Raw genomic sequence first — 22,207 nt, 5'->3', positions numbered from 1 at the left:
GGAAATGGAGGGAACTCCTCTCTGATGGAGCAGGGCATCTGCAAACAGCAAGAGAGAGGGTAGTAGGGTAAGCAGTCATTATGGACAGCAAGGTAACCAGGCAATGCCGAGGCCCCAGCTGAGGTCGAAACTGAAGTTTCAGTGGCACTAAACAGAATGATCGCGCCTCAGTGTGGGCATGGGCAAGGTGGACAGTTGAGTTCATCCAGAGTTCAGACACTGCCAGTGTCTGAACCAAAAGGTGCACCAAAAGGGCAGAAGAACAAAGGAGTGAGTGGTCATAGTGATGGATCCCTCAAGGGCAAGATGGGTAGAGAGAGAGAAGTGAGAACAGGTGACAGCTGCTGGAAGGGAGGAAGCAGGGGAGTCAGTGGGGTGGAGACCTCAGTGAGGTTGCAGAAGTGTGGGGAGACCCTGGAGCAAGGGCAGTTGCAGTCAGAGAGGAGCCCTGAAACCACCCTTCCAGGGGAGAGCAGTTTGGGATGCTGAGAGCTCTAGGGTGCAGCTATGGGAGTTGGGGGTGGCACTGGTATGGAACTGAGAGTCACAGAGAATAAGAAAGTAAAAAGGGGGGCTGGAGGTGTTTGCACATAATCTCGCTGTCTTAAGTCTTGGGGGAGCACCCAGATGGCCCCTGAGCTAGACTGAGCCCGGCGTCGACCACAGATAACCAGTGCATAAACAACCAGGCCTGGCAGCCTGCCCTCAACGTCAGCCTCAGCCTGCTCTGCCGCAGCCCCTCGCCTTTGATGTGTCCGTCTCTGCCATCCCCACATCCTGGCTGGAGGAACAGTTCACCCCAGTTCTCTTCCCACGTTATCCCCGCCCACCTCACTGTGTCACCCACACTTGAGAGCTTCAGCTGCCTCATCCACCACCAGACTGCACCTCATCGACCAGCAAATTTTAGTCTTTTGGGGACTCTCATACATAGCAAAAGCTAATTGAACTTATAGACACTCTCTTTAGAATATGTGCAAAGAACCTATCTCACATTCAAATTCAAGGGGTTCCTGGATCCTTGACACTGATGTCAAGCTGGATGTGACCGGAGTTTGTTGCTTTGGACAGTGTGGTTTGCCTTGCTGCTGCCCTCCTCTCCCCCACACATCTGCCTTAGAGCTGGGTGAGCCCCCCTCAATCCAGTATGCAGCTTGACCCTTCTCCCTGTTGGCTAAGGCTGCACAGCCCATGTCAGCCACCGCTGTGGTTCATTACCCCAACAACTCAACGGCCCCCTGATAGACAGGCCCCTGTACCCCTGTCACCAGCATCTCCTTGCTTCAACCCACCCCTCACAGCAGATCCTGCCCTCTCTCCTCTCCCAGAGCACATACCTGGTGTGCCTGTGAAGAAGGGTCTCAGTGTGTCCCGCATGCTATTCAGCCTCTCCTCCAGCGTCCTCCTCTGTTCCTCCTCCCTTTGCAAGGTCTCCTTTGTTGCCGTGCCGTCGGACTGGCAGGCCTGTAACTGCTCCTTCACAGCCTGGCAATCCTTCTGTTCCACCTGTAGTGCTTCCAGACTCTGGGCCAGCTCCTTCCTGGACCCCTGCAGATCCTGTTCCCTCTGCCCCAGCTGGGAGATCTTCAGGTGGAGCTGCTGCCTCAAACTGCTGTTAGTGGCTTCCAGAACCCTGTTCATGTGCTGGAGCTGCTGAGACACCTGCAGATCTGTTTGGCCATAAAGAGAGATTTGGGTGACATCTTCAGCCGTGCCCTGGGGCCCTGAGACTTCAGTGTTAATCCTTTTACTGCTTTTTGCAACTTTTTGCATCCCAGGCTGAAATATAAGCTCTGACTGCCTAAACCTTAAGGAGGTACAGGATTAGACGAGGTTAATTCAGGAAGACACGGTGCTCTAAAACAGACCTGGTGGAAACCATACCAAAAACTAAGGATGTGGTGACAGTAACTCAGGCCCCCACTGAGAAAGGCAAGTTGTTGGGGAGAGTAAGGGAGAAAGTTCTTTGAGAGAAAGCCGGTTAGGGTAAGTGGAAAGTGGGCGGAGCCATACTCACAGCGCACTCCCAGGGAGACAGCAGCCATCCCTAACAGCAGGCAGGTGAGGAGCAGGCCCAGGAGGTATTTCGAGAAGGCTGAACGGCCTTAGGGAGACAAGTGGCACGCGGGGCAGTGAGTCCCAGGAACGAGCTTAGAAACAGGGGTGAGGGGAGGGGTTCACGGGAAAGAGCCTCCCCCAGAGGACACGGTGCACACATGGTGGTTTTTGTTGGGCAATGAGTAGTTCTGCGAGTAGCGTGGGGAAGACGGTCCAGCATAAGGGCTGGGAATTGTTACTGGTTAGGGACTGAAGGCACTACTTGTTAGGAGGAGGCACCAAATCTCCGACTCAGACTGAGGCAGGGCGTCATGTGAATGAGGACCATCCCAAGTATGGAGTGCGGAGAGGATCTGGGTCGACACTTCGGAAAGATGGGGGTGAAGTGGGCAGACAACAGGGTCACGGGGACCACGGGGACCCCGGGAACCAAACCCGCACACCACGGGGCCCAGCACCCCCCGCGTCTGGCCAAGTGCAGAGCGGGGTGGTGGAGAGGTTCAGCACGTTGCACCGCCCCCAGCCCCGAAGGGCCCGGTGGGGTCTGCGCGGTGGGCGAGGCCTCCAAGCCCGAGACCCCGCCCTGCCCCGCCTGCAGCGCCGGGTGCGGGGAGGGCGTGGCACTCACAGACCAAGAGACGCCTGGCTGCCGATGACGTCACGGGGCTCCAAGGCGCAGTTGGCGGCTGGGACTGAAGACCTGCGCGTGGCGGGCGAGTCCAGTTAGAAATGGGAAGCCGCGGGAAATGCCCCTTCTCCCACTCCACCCACCCACCCGCCGCCTCCCCCGCGCTGCGCCTCGGTGTCTTGTGCTACTGCTCCAGGTCTCCCTTAGCGCTCTGCGGAGTTCCTCAGCTCTCCGGGATTTTCTCGTGTCCCTCCAGAGTCTTGTCCCGCCCCCCACCCCACTGGGATCCTCTCCTTGTCCACCAGAGTCTCCCTTTATCTTTTCCGCTGGGGCTTTCTCCGCCTGCCCCAAACTCTCTCCCAGGAATGTTCTCTCACTTCCCTTTCGCTACCCTCTCTTCCCCTCTCCTCTGACTCCCCATTTTCCATTCGAACTCATCTCCCCAGAGTGCTGCCCTGACCCCTCCCAATCCCTGCCGCTCCACTGGGATCCACCTTACCCCTAGGAGCTTTATTCTTCTCCTGGCTGCCCTTTCTCCAGTGCTCAGGCTTTTTCTTAAGAACTTCCCTCCTTTTCCCAAGGGTATCATCCTCCCAAGAATGCTGTGGACTCCCCAGCTCAAGACACAGCTCTTCTCCCAACGCACACCCCCTGGGCTCTCCGTACCAGCTTTGTCTCCTGGTCCAGAGGAAGCCAGGCTTGACGCTCCCCCTGAGATCGGGGCCACTTGGACATTCTCATAGGTGAGTTCCCCGTCATCGTCAGCCTCTGGATCTGTAGAGGAGAGAAAAGGGACCAAGGTAGAAGTGGGATATGGGGATCTGTGGGGTGGGGTGGGGTCATGAAGGGGATGGGGGTGCAGAATCCAGGAGACCCCTCCTCCACCCTTACCCTGCCCCAAATGGCTGGAGATTCTCTTCTTCAGAGGAGCCTTCACAAACCGCAGGTCCGCGTAGGTGACAGACTCAGCCATGGTCCTGGGGACCTCTGCCCCACCTGTCTCCCCTCCTTCCACTGGCACCAGGGTTCCCTTTCCGCTCTCCCTGCTGTGCCGTCCACACTCTTCAGCTGTGTTTCCTCTCTGACTGTAAGGCTTAGTGCTTGTGCTTTGTCCTGTGACTTCAAGTCACAAAAGAGGAAGATGTGAGCAAGTGTGAGACAGATGGGTTCAGTGAAGCGGATGGCATCCTGGGCAGTGGCCACAGGGGCAGGGGAGGGGGAACTGAGGTCCAGAGCATGGGGATCCGGGCTGGGTCGGCGGAGAGGGGGGGATGGGGTGGCACAGGACCACTACTCAGGCCTGTCTCTGTGTCCTCTCTGTGTTCCACCTTATGTATCCCAGACCCACTTTGGCAGTGCTGGGCTCCAAATGTCCACCCTCTGATTATCTGCCCTGCTCTGCCCAGTGGCTCCTCTCCTGGCTGCCTCTTCCACAGGCTTTCCCTGTGTAGTCAGAGCTCTTTGGTGCCCCACTGACCCCAGAGGATCTCCTCAGTCATTGCTCAGTGGTTGAGGGGGTTCATCTTCCCTGTCAGACTGGGGAGCTGCAGCGTAGAGCCCTAGCTCCTTGTCATCCTGGGGTTTCCAGCAGGTATTGGTTCTCAGAAGAGGGCCTCTGATTTTGTGGGCTCATCTCCCCATCAGTTTAGGGGCTTTCAGGTGGACCCAGCTCTCCCCCTGCCGTTAGGTCCGCAGAGCTTCGGAGGATCCCACACATAGGGAGTCTCACTCCAAAGCCCTTCCTGGGAACTGCAGCCTTTGTAGGATGCAGAGAATTGGGGGCCACAGTGTGTCTCCTGTGTAAACACCCCAGCCTCCTCTTCACAGACTTTCCCTGGCCACTTCTACCCTTGTTGCCCTGCTGATCACTGTGGCCAGTCAGCCCCTTCTGGGTCCTGTTCTGCCCCTGCTGGACTCTTGGCGTCTCCTGTGTCCCAACATCTGAGCTGGATCCAGCAAGCCGAGTCCCAAGAAGCAGAGGCTCTGGGATAGGCCTGGGCTGGGGCTGAGGATGAAGGCAACCCCAACCAGTGCACCTCTGGAAAAGCCTGCAGCACCAACTTCTCCTGTACCCTTGCGGGGGAGGGGGGTGGTCAGGGAGCAGGCAGGCAAAGGAGTTGAGACAGATGAAGAAAGCCTGCAGCCTCTTAGACAACAGGAGCCAGGAAAGCAATGAAGCAGGGGCTGAGTCAGCATGGAGACTCTGGAGCAGCTGAGGCTTTGACATTTTCTTGGTTCGGTTTTGGTTTCTTTCTTACTTTACTAGGAAGAAAGTTCCCAATATTGTCCCTTTACACCCAGCCCCAAGGGAAAAAGGGCGCTCACAGGAGAAGACCAGGGGCCGAGAGGCCTTATCAATGATGAGGGCCTTGCGGACGGAGGAGAGGGAGACGGGAAGAAGAAGGTGGCTGCTGAGCAGCAGTTCACAGGTGTCCCCTGATTCTCTAACCAGGACGTGACCTGGAATGTAACCCCACAGGGGCCTCCTTATAGGGGTGGGAAGAAACTGGGGCAGGACGGGGTAGGAAAAACCACCCCTAGTGGGTGACATCCACCCCCTCAGAAACACAGCCCTGCAGCTGCAGGGAGGAACAGGGAGGAGGAGAAAAAGGGGACCTCACCACATGCTAATTAGTGGGGTGTGGAGGAGGCCCGTGATGGCCTGTGGGCCTGTGGAGAGTTCTGCCTAACAGCACCCAGCCCGCCCCAGACAAAGCGCCCACCCCACAGACGCAGAAGTGTGCATTTGTCACCTGAGGAGTGCCTCGGGGAGACAGGTGTAGGTGCGTGCGTGTGCGAGCTCACCGCCCACAACCCCGGGTCTTTGTGGCCCCTTAGGGAAGCCTGTGCGAGGTGGGCATCCAAGCTGCCCCGAGGATTAAGCACAAAGGATTCTGTGAGCTAAAGGGTGTCTGTGATAGTTGCTATTTTTCTCCACGGCAGGGAATGACTGGTCATTTTCAGAAAAGTCTTAAAAGGTCAGGGGGACAGGTTCTACAAATACTTCCTTTTTTATGGTTCACTGTTTTCTAAGGTGTCCCCGCAGCTGTTAACTGTCCCTGCTTGATTAAAGTTTCCAACAACCCAGTCCCCTCCCCCAGGCACCCAGTCAGATAAGAGACTGCTGTGTGCTGGCGACTCCCTGGGGGCCTCAGAGCCTGTGAGACTTGAGTGGGAGTACAGTGCAGCTGGGGTGAAAGGGGGCGGCCAGGGTACTTGTGCCTGTGGCGGGCAGGGACAGGGGCAGCGTGTGTATAAACCAACTGCAGGAATATGTTAAACTGTAGGTAATGTCCCAGTTTTCAGAACCAAATGCCAGTCAACACGGGTTGGATGCCAGGTAAAATGCCAAAGTCGAGCTTCCAGTATGTGCTCAAGAGAGAATCAATCAGCAGGCAGCCTAGCTTGGCCCTTGGAGAGGCTTCAGAAGGGAGGGTGCCCAGTGGACCCGGCGTTTGCCAAACTGCACAACCATGGTGGCTTGGCCATCTTAGGTAGGCTTGGCCTGATTCCCTCTCCTCTTTAACTCTTTTGGTGATGGTTCTCCATCTCCTTACGACCGTCTGCGTTCCCTTCTGCCCTAGACTGTCTGGTGGCCTTCTTTTGTAGACAGGGATGACAACGGGATCTTTCTCCTTCCCCGTGTGTGTCAGGTGGGGTCTGCGCAATATTGACACTCATTACCTTTCAAAACTGGGCATCAGAAACAGTGCCTGTCACTTCGAGCTGTACCTCACCTGCCCACGTGTCAGGAACACCTGGGGCTTTGAAGAACTGAGGGGTGCCCTGGTCCGTGTGGCTCAGTTGGTCGGAGTGTCATCCTGTAACCAACAGGTTATGGGTTCAGTTCCTGGTCAGGGCACATGCCTAGGTTGTGGGTTTGATCTCAGGTCCCACCACATATGGGAGGCAACCAATCGATGTTGCTCTCACATCAGTGGGTTTTTTTCTCTCTCTCTCTCCCTTCCTCTCTCTCTACAAGCAGTGAAAACAGGAGGCCCTCAGGGAGCTGGAGGGCCAGTGCCATACAGCTTCTCCAGGACAATCATGTCACCTGTGACCCTAGAGAACAAATACCAAAGCCCATTTCTTGCCTTCCCCTGACCTCTGCTGCTTGTCCCAGGGAATGGGTGGTTAAGGTGACAGGGGGAGGGAGCCCAGCTGTGAGAGCATCTGAGGAAAGAATTTGCTCTGTCAGCCCTGGCTGGGTAGCTCAGTGGGTCATTGTGTCGCGGTACACCAAGGTCGTAGGTTCCATGCCCAGTCAGGGCACATACAAGAATCAACCAATAAATGCATGAATAAGTGGAATAACCAATCAGTGTTTCTCTCTCTCTCTCTCTCTCAAGTCAATAAGTAAAATTTATTTTTAAAAAATGGAATTTGCTGGGTTAAGCAAGTCATCTGGATAAACAGGTGAAATGCATCCAACATCAGAAAGTCAAGGAGTCTCCCAATACCCTGAAAGCTAGGCTGCATCTGTCTTTATCACCTGAACCACTGGTTCCAGGAGGCCTGCATCTACAGGTAGGGCGTGGTAGGCAGAATAATGGCCTCCCCAAAATGTTCGCCCTCCAGTCCCCAGAACCTTCGAATTTGTTACTTCACCTGACAAAAAGACAAAAAGTGAATTTGGTTAAATGAAGAACCTTTAGGTGCACAGAGTGTCCCTCTTATCCTGGCATGTCGAGCCTAATCCCATGAGTCTCCTTGAGAGGGAGAAGCTTTCAGAACCACGGTAAGAAACAGCTTTGACCTTGGACGAAGGGGCAGAGAGGTTTGACTTGAGGACTCCATCCAAATTGCTGGCTTTGAAGGCAGAGGAAGGAACCATGAGCCAAGGAATGCAGGCAGCCTGCCGGAAGGGCAGGGAAACGTTTTCTCCTCGAGCCTCCGGAAAGCCCTGCCGACACCTTGAGTTTAGCCCGGCGAGGCCTGCATCAGATTTCTCACCCACAGAACTGGGACGTGAGAAGCTTCTATGTTCCTTTAAGCCACTAAATGTGTAGTAATTTATTATAGCAGCAGTGGACGCGTCTCCTGAACTGTGGAAGAAGTATGGTGGGAAGGAATGAACATGATATTATGGACAAAGAAGCCAGCCCTGGCCACAGTGTGTGACTTTGGGCAAGTCACAAATTTCTATCTAAAAGATGGGATTTTCTCAACAATACCTGACATAAGTCAAGGATATGATTGGTAGAGATATAGTAGGTGTAGATAGGTATAGATTTTAGCAAAAGCATCATTAAAAGTCTCAGTAGCTTCACAGTCAAGAAGGAGAACCAGGAGCCATCTCCTAGCACTAAGAAGGAGAGTCACATCCCCTTGATCACAGGGACCAAAGAGGGCCAGTAGGCAGGTCTCCAGTGACTTGCCCCAGACTTCTCTTTGGTCCTGGTTTTTTTTTTTTTTTTTTTTTAAGATTTTATTTATTTCTTTTTAGTGAGGGGGGATGAGAGGGAGAGAAACATCAATGTGTGGTTGCCTCTCACGTGGCCCCCACTGGGGACCTTGCCCACAACCCAGGCGTGTGCCCTGACTGGGAATCGAACCAGCAACCCTTTGATTTGCAGCCTGTGCTCAGTCCACTGAGCTACACCAGCCAGGGCTGGTCCTGTCTTAAATGGTGACACCAAAAGCACATTCATAGATGCTGATGGCACAAAGCTATTTTAAAAAAACAAAAAATGAAATACACCGAAAGGGAAACTTAAGATTCAGACATTGAGGCAGGGCAAAAATGATGGTCTGAAAGGCAAATAATAGCAGCTAGCATTTATTGAAATGAAATTTTGGGCTTTGGCTGGTGTAGCTCAGTGGATCAAGCACTGGCCTGCGAACCGGGAGGTCACCAGTTTAATTCCCAGTCAGGGCACATGCCTGGGTTGCAGGCCAAGTCCCCAGTGGGGGTCATGTGAGAGGCGGCCACACATTGATGCTTCTCTCCCTTTCTCCCTCCCTTCCCCTCTGTCTAAAAATAAATAAAGTCTTTTTAAATAAATGAAATTTTGGGTTCAAAAGTAAACAGAAGCATGGGGTGGAGATAGTTTATACACAGAAGTTTGAGGGGAGAGGCAGTCATCGAGCATGTTGGAGCCCAACCCACTTACTGTACGAATTACGAAAGTGGGCTCAGTAAGCTGTAAGTTAACTATGAACTAACAACCTCCCTAGGAGGGCTCGTGACGAACGGCTGTCCCTTAGGACTACAACACTTTTACTAAACATGTCACCTCCAAAATTCTATTTTGTGGCCCCCAACCCCTCTGACCTCGGCTGATTGGGTAAATGACTCAAGTCAGTGGCCTGTGGGGTGGCCTGGCCTGGAAATTGGGAATTATCAAGTTTTCGGTGTCAGCAGTTTAAATGGGAGAATATGGAAGCGACCACTCCGTTTGCAATGGGAGCAGAAGTGGAAAGGTTGAGTAGAGTGGACATCTGTGTGCGGAGCAGAGTCGTCCGTACTCAGCAGTTGCTCTGGCCCCTCCTGCCTCACGTGCGCACCACCCTGGCCAGCGTCACTGACCCTGATTATCGTGAGGAGCCAGGGCGGCTCGGCATAGTGAGAGCAGGCCAGACGTAGCTGTGTGCCAGGGGTCTGTAGGTGCCTCTCAGCGCTCCCTGCCCAGTCACACTCTACCCACAGATGGGCAACTGCAGCCACCACAGCCTGAAAGGGGCGCAGTAATGAGGGCACAGGAAATGTAACTCTGGGTTACCCACAGGCGAGACACCTATACCGGCATCTCTCAGGTGGAGATGGTAGAGAAAGAAAATTAATCTCAGCGGACCAGCCACAGCAGTGGGGATTGCAGCTTGTCTCACTGATCCTCCCAGTATATAAGGTTTTGCTCCTCTTCTCCCTCCTCCCCCTCTTTTAAGAAATTGTGACCTTAAAGAAGCAGTAACAGCCTAGACTCGATGAGAGACCTGGGTGGGTCTGAGCAGTGCAGGAGCACTCAGTGTCCCCACCACCCCCATCTCCTCAGGCCTTACCAGTTGGCACATATCAGCCAGACTTCCATCCACCAGCCCCTTGGCCTGCAGCTTTTCTTTGGCAACTGGCTGGACCCCAACATACAGTCACCAGAGGCAGCCTCCCCCAGAGCAGCTCTCAACAACTGAGAACCAGTATAAACACCAGTACCTCAGCCCCGGGAGGGAGGAGGTTGAGAAGCTCTGAGGGTACATCATACGCTGACAGCTTTGAGCCCCAGTTTTCCACCGTGAATGTAAAGTGCTCTCCCATTATTGTGTTAAATTGCACGTCCCTGACTGAGTTTGAACATATTTTCATGTTTGTTAGCCAGTTGGATTTGTTCTTCTGTTGCTACTAGATCCTTAGTACGTATTTTTCTCCCCCAACAATGTTATTTTGAAACACTTCAAGCCTAAAGGAAAATCGAAAGGATGACAATGATTATTTGTATGTCCTTCATCTAGTGTCAGTCAAGGCTCAGTCAAGCTGTTCTCACCACATAAAAGAAATGATACTTAGGTGACATCATAGAGGTGTTAGCTCTATTGTGGTAATCATACTGCATATATAAATATATCAAATCAACACATTGTACACTTCAAACTTACATGGTGTTGTGTATCAATTATATCTCAGTAATAAAGGGCTGGATCAGAGAAGCAGACCATTAGGACATGCATATACATATACATACACACATTCTTTTTTCAATTAAGAGATTTGTTACAGGGAATTGCTCTTACACAATTATGCAATTGGAAGAGCTGGTGTAACAATCTGAAAGGCTGCTGTCTGCTTCTAATGCTGTGGCTTGGAGTCAGCAGGGCAGGGAGTCAAGAAAGGGAAAGCAGATGGCAAGTGGGGGAGTGGGGATGAGGCAGAACCCGTTCTGGTACCACAGACAGTCTCACTGCCTCCAAGTCTGAGGATGCGAATGTCCTGCAAGAGAAACTGCCTTTGCCCCCGAGGCTCCACCACTCCACTGGAATGCAAGCCCTACTACTGCACAGTCCTAGCACACAGTAGGCGCTCAGGACACCTGGTTGTTCCAGGACCATTTATTATGTTAGCCTTCCTTTCCCCAGTGAGTTGAATTGCCATGTTCTCATCTATACAAATACCTAGTTTTGGCCCTGGCTGGTGTGGCTCAGCGGATTGAGCTCGGGCCTGCAAACCAAAAGATAGTGGTTCGATTCCCAGTCAGGGCATGTGCCTGGGTTGCAGGCCAGTTCCCAGCAGGGGACACATGAGAAGCAACCATACATTGATATTTCTCCTTCTCTTCCCCTCTAAAGATAAATAAATAAAACCTTTAAAAAAAAACAAAAAACAAATACCTATCAACTTTTTTCCCTTTACCTACTGATTTGACCACCTGGCCTTATTGTACATTCTGATATTTGGAAAGGCAAATTTATCTATTTTTTCACTTAAAATATTTTTTCTGGACTATTTTTTTCAGATATTAATTGGAATTATTTTGTCTGATGCATACTTTACTTTTTGAAGAATTGAATTTTTTATATTTTCCCATCCAAGGAAAATATAAAAGGTTGATTTTCTGTTTGTCCCAATCTAGCTTTATGTCTTTTAATAATATTGTGTAACTTTGTATGAGTACTGTGTGTTTCTTGATTAAATTTACACACTATAAAACTTCTAAGTCATAGGCATGTAATGTACAACATGGTGACTATAGTTGCTAATACTGTAGTGTATATTTGTTTTTTTTAAGATTTTATTTATTTTTTTAAAGATTATATTTATTTGTTTTTAGAGAAGGGGAAGGAGAGAAACATCAATGTGTGGTTGCCACTCACGTGGCCCCCAATGGGGGCCCTGGCCTGTAACCCAGGCACGTGCCCTGACTGGGAATCAAACTACTGACCCTTTGGTTCACAGGCCTGTGCTCAATCCACTGAGCCACATCAGCCAGGGAACTGTACTGTATATATGAACATTGCTAAAAGAGTAGATCTTAAAAGTTCCCATCACGAGGAAAAAAAATGTGTAACTACTTGTGGTGATGGATGTTAACTAGACTTATTGTGGTGATTATTTTGTAATACATAAAAATGTTGAATCATGTTATACACCTGAAATGAATGTAATGTTATATGTCAATTATATCTTAATTCATTTATTTACTTATTTTTAGATAGAGGGGGAGGGAAGGAGAAAGAGAGAGAGAGAAACTTCACTGTGTGGTTGCCTCTCGCACGCCCCCAACTGGGGACCTGGCCTGCAACCCAGGCCTGTGCCCCGACTGGGAGTCAAACCAGTGACTGCTTGGTTCGCAAGCCCGCACTCAATCCACTCAGCTATCCCAGCCAGGGCTATATCTCAATTTTTTAAATTTTACAACTATAATATAGTGATTACGAGGATAGTCTCAGTGCCAAACTGCCAGGATTCCAATACCAACTCTTATCACTTTACCAGCTAGTGATCTGGGGTAAATCACTTAATCTTTCTGTTCCTGTGTTCACTTCTGTAGAGTAAGAATAATGATAGTTCATGGCTGGTGTGGCTCAGTGGATTGAACACCAGCCTGTGAACCAAAAGTTCACAGGTTCAATTCCCAGTCAGGGCACAGGTGTGGGTTGTGGGCCTGTGGGGATTCCTGAGAGGCGACCACACATTGATGTTTCTCTCCCTCTCTCTAAAAATAAATAAATAAAATATTAAAAAAAATAATAATGATAGGCTCTGGCCGCTGTGGCTCAGTGGATTGAGTGAACTAGAGGACCACGGTTCGATTCCCAGTCAGGGCACATGCCTGGGTTGCAGGCCAGTTCCCAGCAGGGGACGCATGAGAGGCAACCACACATTGGTGTTTCTTTCCCTCTCTCCTTCCCTTACCGTCAAGATAAATAAATAAAATCTTTTTTTAAAAAAAGAATAATGATAGTACTCTATCTCAAGAGATAGGATTGCAAGGATTGATTGAATTAATACAAAGTGCTTACAATTGTTTATGGCATCATGGTGACTATACTTGTTATTTTCCTAAGACTTTATAATTCTGTAACTGTAAATGGAATATTTTTCTGATTTTCAATTTGAGATGCTTTTGTTAGAGTAGGAAAAAACAGTTTATATTTATCTTGTATCCCATCAACTTTCCAAATTATAATTTTTACTAGATTTTTCACCAGAGATTTTTTTCCTATAGTCTTTTAAATTTTCTGAGAGTACAATCATATCAGCAAAAATGGTATTATAAGTTTTTCAGATGATCATAACAATTTATTTTCCTGTCTTACTGCATTTAGTAAAACTTCCAAGATATGTTAAATAATAAGGATGATAGTCATCTGTGTCTAAATTTTTTAAAACATTTTTAAATCTTTTTTAAAAAGATTTTATTTATTTATTTATTTTTAGAGAGAGGAAGAGGAACATCAATGTGCGGTTGCCTCTCATGTGGCCCCCACTGGGCACCTGGCTCGCAACCCAGGCATGTGCCCTGACTGGGAATTGAACCTGCAACCTTTTGGATCACAGCCCGCACTCAATCCACGGAGCTACACCAGCGAGGTTAGAAACATTTTTTTAATTCATTTTTAGAGAGAGGGAAAGGGAGCTAGAAAGAGGGGGTGAGAAACATTGATGTGAGAGAGAAACATCGATAGGTCGCCTCTCCTATACCGCCCCAACCAGGGACGGGACCCCCAGCCCAGGCCGGCACCCTGACCAGCAGCCACACCAGTCAGGGCTCTGTCTACATTTTTACTTTAATTTAGGTTTTTTTAGTGTTTTACCACTGAAAACAATATGTACTGTTAGGTTTTAGTAAAATGTCTTCATCATATATAAGCAGTTTTCCTCTTCTCAGAGTTTTTGGTAGGAGTGGTGTGCTGCTCTGTGTATTATGTGTGTGAGCTTTCCTATATTCTTAACCAGTTTAAATGGTATACAAGTTATTATTATGTAAGGTTAGGCAAACTCCACTGTGGTGCCGTTCGAATGCAGTCTTTTCAAAAAGTAGACCTTTAATCATATTTCTTTTCTAATCTTTTCTAGGATAAGTTGAACTCTTCAAGCTTTCCTAGTTCTCTTGGGGCAATTTTGGTAATTTATGTTTTTCCTGAAATGTAACCATTTCTTCTAAAATTTCAAATGAGTTGATGAGAAATTTTAAATTGCACTTTTTTATAATTGTTTTCTCTCCTCTATCTGTCACGATGTTTTTTTTCTTATAACTAATTTTGTCTGTTTTTCTTTTAATCTTGTCTGTTTTTAATTCTTTTTCCCCCTTACTGGGCTTGCACGAAGTTTACTCTATTAGCCCTTTTAAGAACATTTTTTACACCCGCTCTTTAATATTTTCATTTGTGTTCCATATCGTTCGTGTCAGTTTTTGTTATGTCCTGATTACTTTTGGTTTCTTTTCTTGTTCTTTTTACAATTTATTGAAATAAGTACTGCCTTTTTTTTTCCAACTTGCTATCTTTGTGGCATTTCAGAGATGTAGGTAGTGTCATTGAGACGGTACCTGGTATTACATTGTTTCTTCATTCAGCACTTAAATTTTGTGAACATGATCATCTTGTTCTTTTTAAAACCAGCTTTCCTTTATTATAATTTACATGCAGTAAATCTTACCAAGTTTAAGTAGACAGTCCTGTGAGTTCTGATGAAGATATTCAGTCATCTAACCACCACCGCAATCAAGACACTGAAAACTCCCCACACTGCTAAAGTCCCTCTTACCTCTTTCCAACCAATGCTCACACCACTTGCAGCCTGTAACTTCTGCCCTGGTTGGCCGTCTGTGTTATCTCTGCTCTCTGTTTGACTGGTACACATTCCCCACACCTTTATTTTGACTCTTTCTTTATTACTTTGCTTTAAGTGTGTTTCTTTGAAGTAATATGGACCAGAATTTGATTTATAACAAAACCCAACAAAATTTAATGGAAGAATTCAGTCTGCTCACGTTTACTGTGATGAGTGATATATTTGATTATTTCCATCTTACTTGGTTTTAGATTTTTCAACATTGTTGCAAGCTCTTCTTTTTCTTTTCAGGATTGAATGAGCAGCCATTCAACCCATTCTCCCCCTCGTCAATTTGGAGTTTGCCATTCTGTTAATAGTTAGTGGTCCCTGGCCCTGTTCTCTTAAATAGACACACGTGACTCTTTCACCCTGTTTCACAGAACAACTATTTCCATCATACTCTACCTATCTGCTACTTTCTCCCCACCCCCCCATGCATGTGGTCTTTAGATTGCTTTCACTGCCCTTGACCCCACCCCTCCCGGCCTCCCTGTCTTTGACCCTGGAACACTCACCTTCCCCTTGTACCCACCAGCTGATTCCAGAGTTTTATTGAAATAATTTAATACTTATTAGAGTTTCCCTTTCATTGTGTTCCATCTGTTCCAAGGGTCCTTATTTAGCATTCATATCACATGGTATAAATATATAGAACTATAAATATATAGAAAAAAGTAGATCATGGTTCGTTGCTCCCCACTGCTTTCTTTCCTCTTCATCTTCCCCTATCTTGAAGTCCCTGTTCTTGAACTCCTTTGTTGTTTCACTAGAGTCTTTAAAAGTATGGCTCAGATAAGATACTTGATGATTTTTGCAAATCTTTAATATCTTTCTTTCCTCCTTGGCTGGGTCTGGGGTAACAGGCTTTTTCTGTTAGTAACTCACATTCAGTTTTGCAATCTTTTAACTTCCAAGGTAGCAGATAAAAAGCAAGAACTTTCTTTCTGCTTGAAAATGTGCTAAGATTTCCCATACCCATAGAGCTCAGGAAAAGTTCGCTCAGGGACATTTAATCTGTTACTGAATTATGACTTCTCCTTTCCTGTTCCTTGTTCTCTGGGAACTCAAGAGAAATCACAGTCTCTTGGGCCTGTTCCAATCACCCGTCTTTAACCGACATGACTTGCATCTCTGTATTTTTGTTACATTTACAGGTATGTTGTCTTTAATTTTCTAGACCTATTTTTGGGGTTTTAGCCATGACATCTTCTCCTTTTATTTATCCAGGGAAAGTTTTGGTTCTGATACCATCATTTCTGGTTCAGTTCCATCTTTTGTGTTTGAGCTTCACACCTTTCTCAGGGGTTTACCTGTCTCCTCCTGCAGGTCTCTCTGCCCTCTGGTTTGTCTGCGTTTCCCAGCCTCAAGCAAGAGCTGAGAAATTCAGTCCTCCCATTAGTTTTTTGGAGAGTAGGGGAGACTCAGCAAAGCCATTCATTGTTCCTGGGAAGCAGGCTGCTTTGGGACCTGCTGCCTTGCTCTTGGCTCTGAGGCTCTTCTCCAGAAAATTTGTCTTCAAATTCTCTGCTAAGAGCTCAGCAGAGCCCACTTCAAGTTCCTCACCTGTGACCGAGAGGTATCAGAGGGGGTGTGGAAAGGGAGGTCTTCATAAGGCTGCTGTATGCACTGAATCCCCTTGCTCTGAGCAGTCTTAGCATTATTGGCAGATAAAGTGATAATCTCCAAAAGACTTAAAAACAGAAGCTATTATTAGGAAGTCAGAACTCCAAGTTGCAAGAGATTGAAAATCTTAGACTGACTTAAGCAGTAAAGGAATGTATTGGCTTCCATAAACGAAAAGTTCAGGAAGCAGAGCTAGCTCTGGGCTTCCAAATGAAGTCATTAAGACTCGGTCTTGCGCCATGTCCCAGCTCTGTTACCTTTCTTGTAGCCAAAACCAGCTTGAAAGTTTAGACTCATCTCAACAGAGGACAGAGTAAGGCCAAAGGTGGAGGGGCTTTGGTTGGATGGCTTGGGGTGGCTTTTGAGGCACCCCGCCCCTGCAATTCCTATCATTGAACATTTGACCATCCCAGGGACCCTTCTTCTTTGGGCCTTGGGCTCATCCCTATGTGCCCAGCTGGGATCACAGGAAGAGGAAGAAAGTTGGGGCCCCACAGGGCCCAAGGAGCTTCCAATAAGAACCTGCTTCCCAGCAGTTTGCTTGGGACAGGGCCCTCCTTCTGGCTGGAATAAAATGCAAGGGAGGCCATAAGGGAAGCACCTGGAGCTGTGAAAGGGGAGAGAACTCCCAGGTATTTGGCAAGGTGAGACAAAGCCGGCTGGAGAGATGTGGCAAGGGGACCCTCAGAAGGTGTTTGAAGTGCATCCGGCTGCCCCAACTTACTTCCCAAGATGTAGGGGTCAGTTAGGAAGTTGGCATAGACCTGGAGTTAAGTCGTGAGGGCCTAGGTTAGGTCATGAGCCTCACTGATCTACAAGGTAAGAAAAATCAAGCGGTTGCAGGGGAGAGAAAAGACAGAGGATCCAGGCTTCGCAGACGAAGGGAAACAAAGTTCAAATCATATCCAGCTCCGCACGCAGTGAGTCCACTGTTCTATGAACGCGGGAGCGGTTGCTACTCCAGGAGCGACAGTGCCGGGCTCAGCAACCGTCCCAGGTTAGACTCCAGGAGGGGGCTCGACTCCAGCCCCCCACTCCCACCCCACACACACACCCGCGCCTGGGGACTTCATCTCCCAGTATGTAGCAGACCCAGCAGCTGTAAGCCTGCACAGAGGTGGCGGCGAGGCTGTGTCACGCCACGCGGGGGCGCTTGCGGCTTGGTCCTGAGCTGGCCAAGGCCTTGGGTGCTGCGGATCTGAGCGGGGTCGTCTGAAGCCTCGGCTTCGATTCATGTCGGGTCACAAGTTGGGTGGTGGAACCCCAACCCCCCACCCCTCCAGGATCAAGGCCTCAGTTCCCCCCGGCCGCAGCCACGTTGTGCGGTCTTCAGCACAGCAGCCTTCAGAACCCCACATCCCGCTTGTCAGCGGTTCCCCACATCCGGTCCCCGCCCCCAAAGCCATCTTCCCTCCTACACAGTCCCAGCTGCCTGCTCTTAACGGCAGCCAAGGCCTCTTCTGGGAAGCACAGGTTGGGGTCCTCAGGTCCAGGAACCCCAAGGCATTTGGGTTGCAAGAGCATCCAACCTTTTGGTGCCTCTGGGCCACACTGGAAGAAGAGTCGTCTTGGTTCACACATTACATGCATTGCAACATGTAATCACACACACACAAAAAAATCTCATAATGTTTTAAGTAAATTTACAGTTTTATGTTGTGCCACATTTATAGCCATCCTGAGATGCATACAGCCTGTGGGTCACAGGTTGGACACCCCTGATTAGTGTGTGTGTGTGTGTGTGTGTGTGTGTGTGTGCGCGCACAGCAGAAAAGGTCCCCCTTTTTATTGGGACCACCAGGCAGGTCTTAGGCACATGGTTCTGAGACCTTTGAAAGAAAAAGCCTGAGCTTCCCCTTTCTTCTGCCCCTCAGACCCTCAGGTCTGGCAAGGCGGACCTGCATCTCCCTATGGGAAGATGGCCTAGACCACGGGTTGTGGGGGGCACAGCACGGTTGTACAGTCCATGGGGAGAGTAGGTCAGTGGCTGGTGAGCTTGCCGACTCCAGGTGATGGGAGTGGGGTGGCTGTGAGTGTAGGTTCTGGGGGTGTTCTAGCAGCAGCGCCAGCATCCGAAGAGCTGGGCTCTGGCCCCCACTCTGGGACCCACCCCTGCCTTCCCTGAGGCAGTGGGCGGTGCTCCGTGTGGGCAGCAAAGCTCACAATCCCACCATGTAGGATCTATTGCAGGTCTGTGGTCCGCTAGGTAAAATCCAAACACTTTTGGGGAAGTTTTATTTTAAAACTTGGGGACACGACAGAGGCAGCAGGATGGAGACTGCTATTCTCCTGCCACTGTTCTCAAATCAGAAGCCAGGCTTGGGTTCCTCAGGTTGCTGGTTCCAGGCCCCCTGCAGCTTGTGGCCTCCCCAGGGGTGTATCCACCAAGGTCCTCTTAGGCTCTTCCCCCTCCCCCACTGCCCACTGCCTGTGTTGGAGGAGACACAGAGGTGTCAGGGGTGCACTGCAAGAGAGCAATAGAAGGGGGATCTGGTAAAACTCCAGAAGGAGGAGGAAGTGAGAACCTGGGAGTTTGGGGACTGGGAAGAATCTATAGAAAAAGAGGTGGGGAGGGGGCCACTGCCTCTGTTCTCTCCATCCTCAAGAAACTAGGGGCCTGCTTTTCCCCGAGATATCTCCCTCACGGGTCATTACATCCCCAGGCCTAGGAGGTGTGGGGAACATCACCTCGGGTGACTAGGCAATGGCTGACTGTCTTTGGGGTTTTTTTGGGAAATAGTCATGCCCTGGACAGACAGCAGTTACCCCTGCAACAGAGGAGGCTGCAGAATTGCGTGCCTCGCTGTGCCGGGCCCTCCAGCTCAGCTGGGTGCAGTCTGGCTGTTGGCGTAGGCCTGGTCTGGGAAGGAAGCCCGGCCTCTGCGGGTCTGGGCACACACTGAGGCGTAGAGCTCCGACTCCAGGCCTGAGGTCTGGGGCTTTGTCTCAGAGTCCAGCACCACCTCTGAGTACTTGATGGGCGTTCCAGGGCTCGGGATTCGGCCCTGAGGAGGCCGCAGCTGCAGGCTGGTATAGCACATCACTTCCTCTGCAGCCTGGAGATGCAAGGCTGTTAGGAATGCACTGGACCCTTGAAAAAGCACCCCTCTTCCTTCCCTCCCCTCTTACTCAACCACAACTAACTCACCCTGGTGGGGCCTCCCTGCGTTGGAGCCTGCTGGTCTTGCCCTGGTTCTTGAGACAGCCGTCCTGGGACAGGTAACAGGAATCTGGTCACTTCTTGTTCTTCCTCCTGCAGCCCTTCATCCCACCCACCCAGGTCCTGGCCTCTGCACCCCTCCCCTCTGCCATGTTCCTACCTGTCTGCAGATAATGTAGGTTCCCATAGAGGGGAACCTCTTCCACAGACCCTCCGGAACTGCAACACAAGGTTAAGGGGGTTAATGGGGACTTCTTGGTAAGGAGAAAACCTCACTTATACCATTTCTGTTTCCCCCCCACTCACTGTCCCTCTCTTGGATGGCTCCTGCTCCGGCCACTTGTCCATCGGGTCAAGTGTACAGCCAGTGAGATGAGAAGCATCAGCGTCACAACCCCTAAGAGGGCCCACAATCCCCAGGCCTCGGAAAAGAAGGGAATTCCTGTGGATGTGAGAGGATGGGGGGCGCGAGTTACTGCCCAGCCCAACCCCGCAGATCCCAGCAGAGGGGACATGGGGCCACATGACCCCTCCCCCCGCCCTTGCCCCTGCCCCGCCCCGCCCAGCTTACCGGGTGCTAGCGTGGAGTTGTTACCTATGCTCATGACTGCTGACGCGGGCACCAAGTCTGCAGGCGCCTTGCCTGGAGCCTAGGTGTAAGCCTGGCTTATGGCCTGACAGCTGCAGCAGCCCCCTCTTACTCCCACCCCTCCCTGGGCCTGGCCCCCATAGCTCATCATCCCCAATACTGCTGATGGCAAAGTCACTGGTTTCCGGGGAGGAAGGGGGAGGGGAAGGATGAGTGTAAGAACAGACACCACCCAGCGCCTGCACCTGCGCCACCCAGCAGCAGCTCCTGAACTTCCGCACTCCCCTCTACCTTCTGCCCCCCCCCTTTAGCCCTGTACCCCCTTTGGCCAGAGAAGAGAGAGGCAGGCCTGTGCCACTGTGTAGGTGAGCCCGTGAAGACTCCGCGGGAGGCAGAAGTGGCACGAGGCAGGACCCACGAGACAAGGAAACGGGGCTTTATGTTAGAGATACACCTACACCACAGGATGCCTGACTTCCCTCTCCCACTCTGAGTCTCATGAAAGAGAATGTGTATTCTCAATAAGCATGCTAGAAAGCGGAAGGGGCTGGGAGGGCTCTGGGTATGCACCAGCTCACCACCCGCTAAGGCCGATCCAAGGTGTGTTAGGATGTGTTAGGATGACCATTGCCATTGTTACTGCTATAGAGAAAGCTGGATTCCCTTCCCAACGCACTGCACCCAAACTCTGTCTAAGATCTAACAATCTCAGAAGTTTCTGGATTGAAGAAACCCCTGCCCCTGTCCTGCGCTGGGAAAGTGAGCCCTGTCTCTGCACTTGCTCAGTCCAAGAGTGGAGCCCTGCCCTCCCCTGCCCTGTCCTGCCCAGAGACAGCCCAGTGCGTGAGAGGCTCTTCGTGTGGAAAGAGGGAATTTAAGTTCCAAATTTAACCTTTACACCAGAGGCCAGAGATATGCTTTGTCTGGCCTATACGATGTTTTTTAGAACTTTAAAATCATTGCAGTGGTGTGCCAAGGATGGGATTGGTGGAAGAGGTCCTGACCCTCCCATTGCAGGCAATAAAAGGGTATCACCTGTAGAAAAATTTTTAAATAAAACCAACTAAAAATCAGTCTCCTTTTTATTACCACAATGTTCTAGCAATTCTAAAAAATGTCAGTTTAGGCCCGGCTGGTGTGGCTCAGTGCATTGAGTGCTGGGCTGTGAAACAAAGGGCTGCTGGTTCCATTCCCAGTAGGGGGCTTTGTGAGAGGTAACCAATCAATGTATCTCTTGCACATTGATCCTTCTCTCCCTCTCTTTTTCCTTCTCTTCCCCTCTCTCTAAAAATAAGTAAAATCTCTAAAAAGTTTTTAATGTCATTTATCAAGTATCCCTCTCTGAAAAATCTTTTGTAGATGAAGTTCTGAATTGTTGCAGTTACTGATGAGCTTTAATAATATACAAACTTCAAATTAGCACATTGATATTACTTATCCTTTAGAAAACATTGTAATATACATGGAAATTGATCTGGAGAACTCCCAGTTAGTTAGACAATTGGCCCCCCAATATCAACAGATTCATCTATGTGTGTTTACATCTAGAATTAGCTCTTAACAGTTTGGAGTTTTCAAGTTCGCTTTGCACAGGTTTGTAATAAACAATGATAGCACAGCGATTGTAAGGTCAAAAACATTGAACTTGAATTACTTTCCTTATGTCATTTCTGGATTTTTATTGTAAACTGGAATTTTTATGAATCTTTGCCAAACATCCTTTCGGTCCAGGGAATGAATGAATCCAAAACCCAGGAACATGCCCTGACCAAGGATCGAACCAGCAACCTTTTGCTTTGCAGGATGTCACCCAACCAACTCAACCACACTGGTCAGGCCTTAACCCCCTGAATTTCTGACCCTTACTGTTAGTTTCTTTTTTTGGCCCTTATTTGTTTCATTTCCTAATTATCACTGAAAATAATTTTGTCCCACAGGAGAATTTTTTTTTTAATGATTAACTCAGCTGTCAAATATTCTAAGTATCCCTTGTCAACATTTAAAAACAGAGATTTCCTATTTTTAAAAATTCCAATTTGTTGATTTTTTTTTTGGAAAAAAAATCAGAATACCTGGCACCAGTGGGCCCAAATTTCCTAAAGGCAACATCAGCTGGGGGCCATTTATCATTTTACACCCGGCCTGAACCACTTATTTCCATTGCCCACACTGACTGGCTTGGAGCCAAGATTCCAGCGACAGCGAGGGGCGACTCCCCGGGGTGCGGGTGTCTCCGTAGGGCTCCCCTTTCCTTTCTGGAAAGACAAGAATATACACTTTAAAATTTTTTTTAAAGATTTTATTTATTCATTTTTAGAGAGAGGTGAAGAGAAGGAGCGTGAGAGGGAGAGGATTGCCAACGTGTGGTTGCCTCTCGTACAC

At 49.4% G+C, this 22,207-nt stretch overlaps 2 protein-coding genes and 1 long non-coding RNA gene across 5 annotated transcripts in view; 1 reads left to right on the top strand and 2 right to left on the bottom strand.

The window, feature by feature from the left end:
- Positions 1–3,822, bottom strand: part of CD72 (CD72 molecule) — a 7,225-nt gene extending 3,403 nt beyond the window's left edge. For all 3 annotated transcript variants that reach the window (XM_053656577.1, XM_053656578.1, XM_037144468.2), the window contains exons 1-5: positions 3,578–3,822; positions 3,353–3,460; positions 2,687–2,758; positions 2,018–2,104; positions 1,338–1,670 (exon numbers count right to left, since the gene is read on the bottom strand). In XM_053656577.1, the coding sequence (XP_053512552.1) occupies positions 1,338–1,670; positions 2,018–2,104; positions 2,687–2,758; positions 3,353–3,460; positions 3,578–3,659 (682 nt within the window). In that variant the 5' untranslated portion in view covers positions 3,660–3,822. The remainder of the gene's footprint in view (positions 1–1,337; positions 1,671–2,017; positions 2,105–2,686; positions 2,759–3,352; positions 3,461–3,577) is intronic.
- Positions 2,751–22,207, top strand: LOC128626073 (uncharacterized). The gene is made up of 3 exons (XR_008389962.1): positions 2,751–3,429; positions 13,056–13,208; positions 22,143–22,207. It is a non-coding gene; the product is annotated as an uncharacterized LOC128626073 (long non-coding RNA).
- On the bottom strand, positions 17,710–20,291 carry SIT1 (signaling threshold regulating transmembrane adaptor 1). Its single transcript, XM_037144469.2, has 5 exons — positions 19,808–20,291; positions 19,543–19,678; positions 19,397–19,455; positions 19,225–19,286; positions 17,710–19,132 (listed from the first exon to the last, which is right to left on the bottom strand). Exons 1-5 carry the CDS (start codon positions 19,839–19,841, stop codon positions 18,899–18,901), a joined length of 525 nt encoding a protein of 174 aa, XP_037000364.1. The 5' UTR covers positions 19,842–20,291; the 3' UTR covers positions 17,710–18,898.

This window comes from Artibeus jamaicensis, unplaced genomic scaffold (assembly GCF_021234435.1).
Source record: "Artibeus jamaicensis isolate MK-2021 breed Jamaican fruit bat unplaced genomic scaffold, CSHL_Jam_final scaffold_1964, whole genome shotgun sequence".
In the NCBI taxonomy this organism is placed as follows: domain Eukaryota; kingdom Metazoa; phylum Chordata; class Mammalia; order Chiroptera; family Phyllostomidae; genus Artibeus; species Artibeus jamaicensis.
Note: the sequence above shows the minus strand (reverse complement) of the source record. Positions and strands in the feature narration are given on the sequence as shown.

Coding starts and splice junctions, on each gene's coding strand:
- SIT1 (XM_037144469.2), bottom strand. CDS start 19,841: ATGAGCATAGGTAACAACTCCACGCTAGCACCCG. Junction 19,456..19,542: donor AGCCATCCAAGAGAGGGACA/GTGAGTGGGGGG, acceptor CTTGTGTTGCAG/TTCCGGAGGGTCTGTGGAAG. Junction 19,133..19,224: donor CGCAGGGAGGCCCCACCAGG/GTGAGTTAGTTG, acceptor TTGCATCTCCAG/GCTGCAGAGGAAGTGATGTG.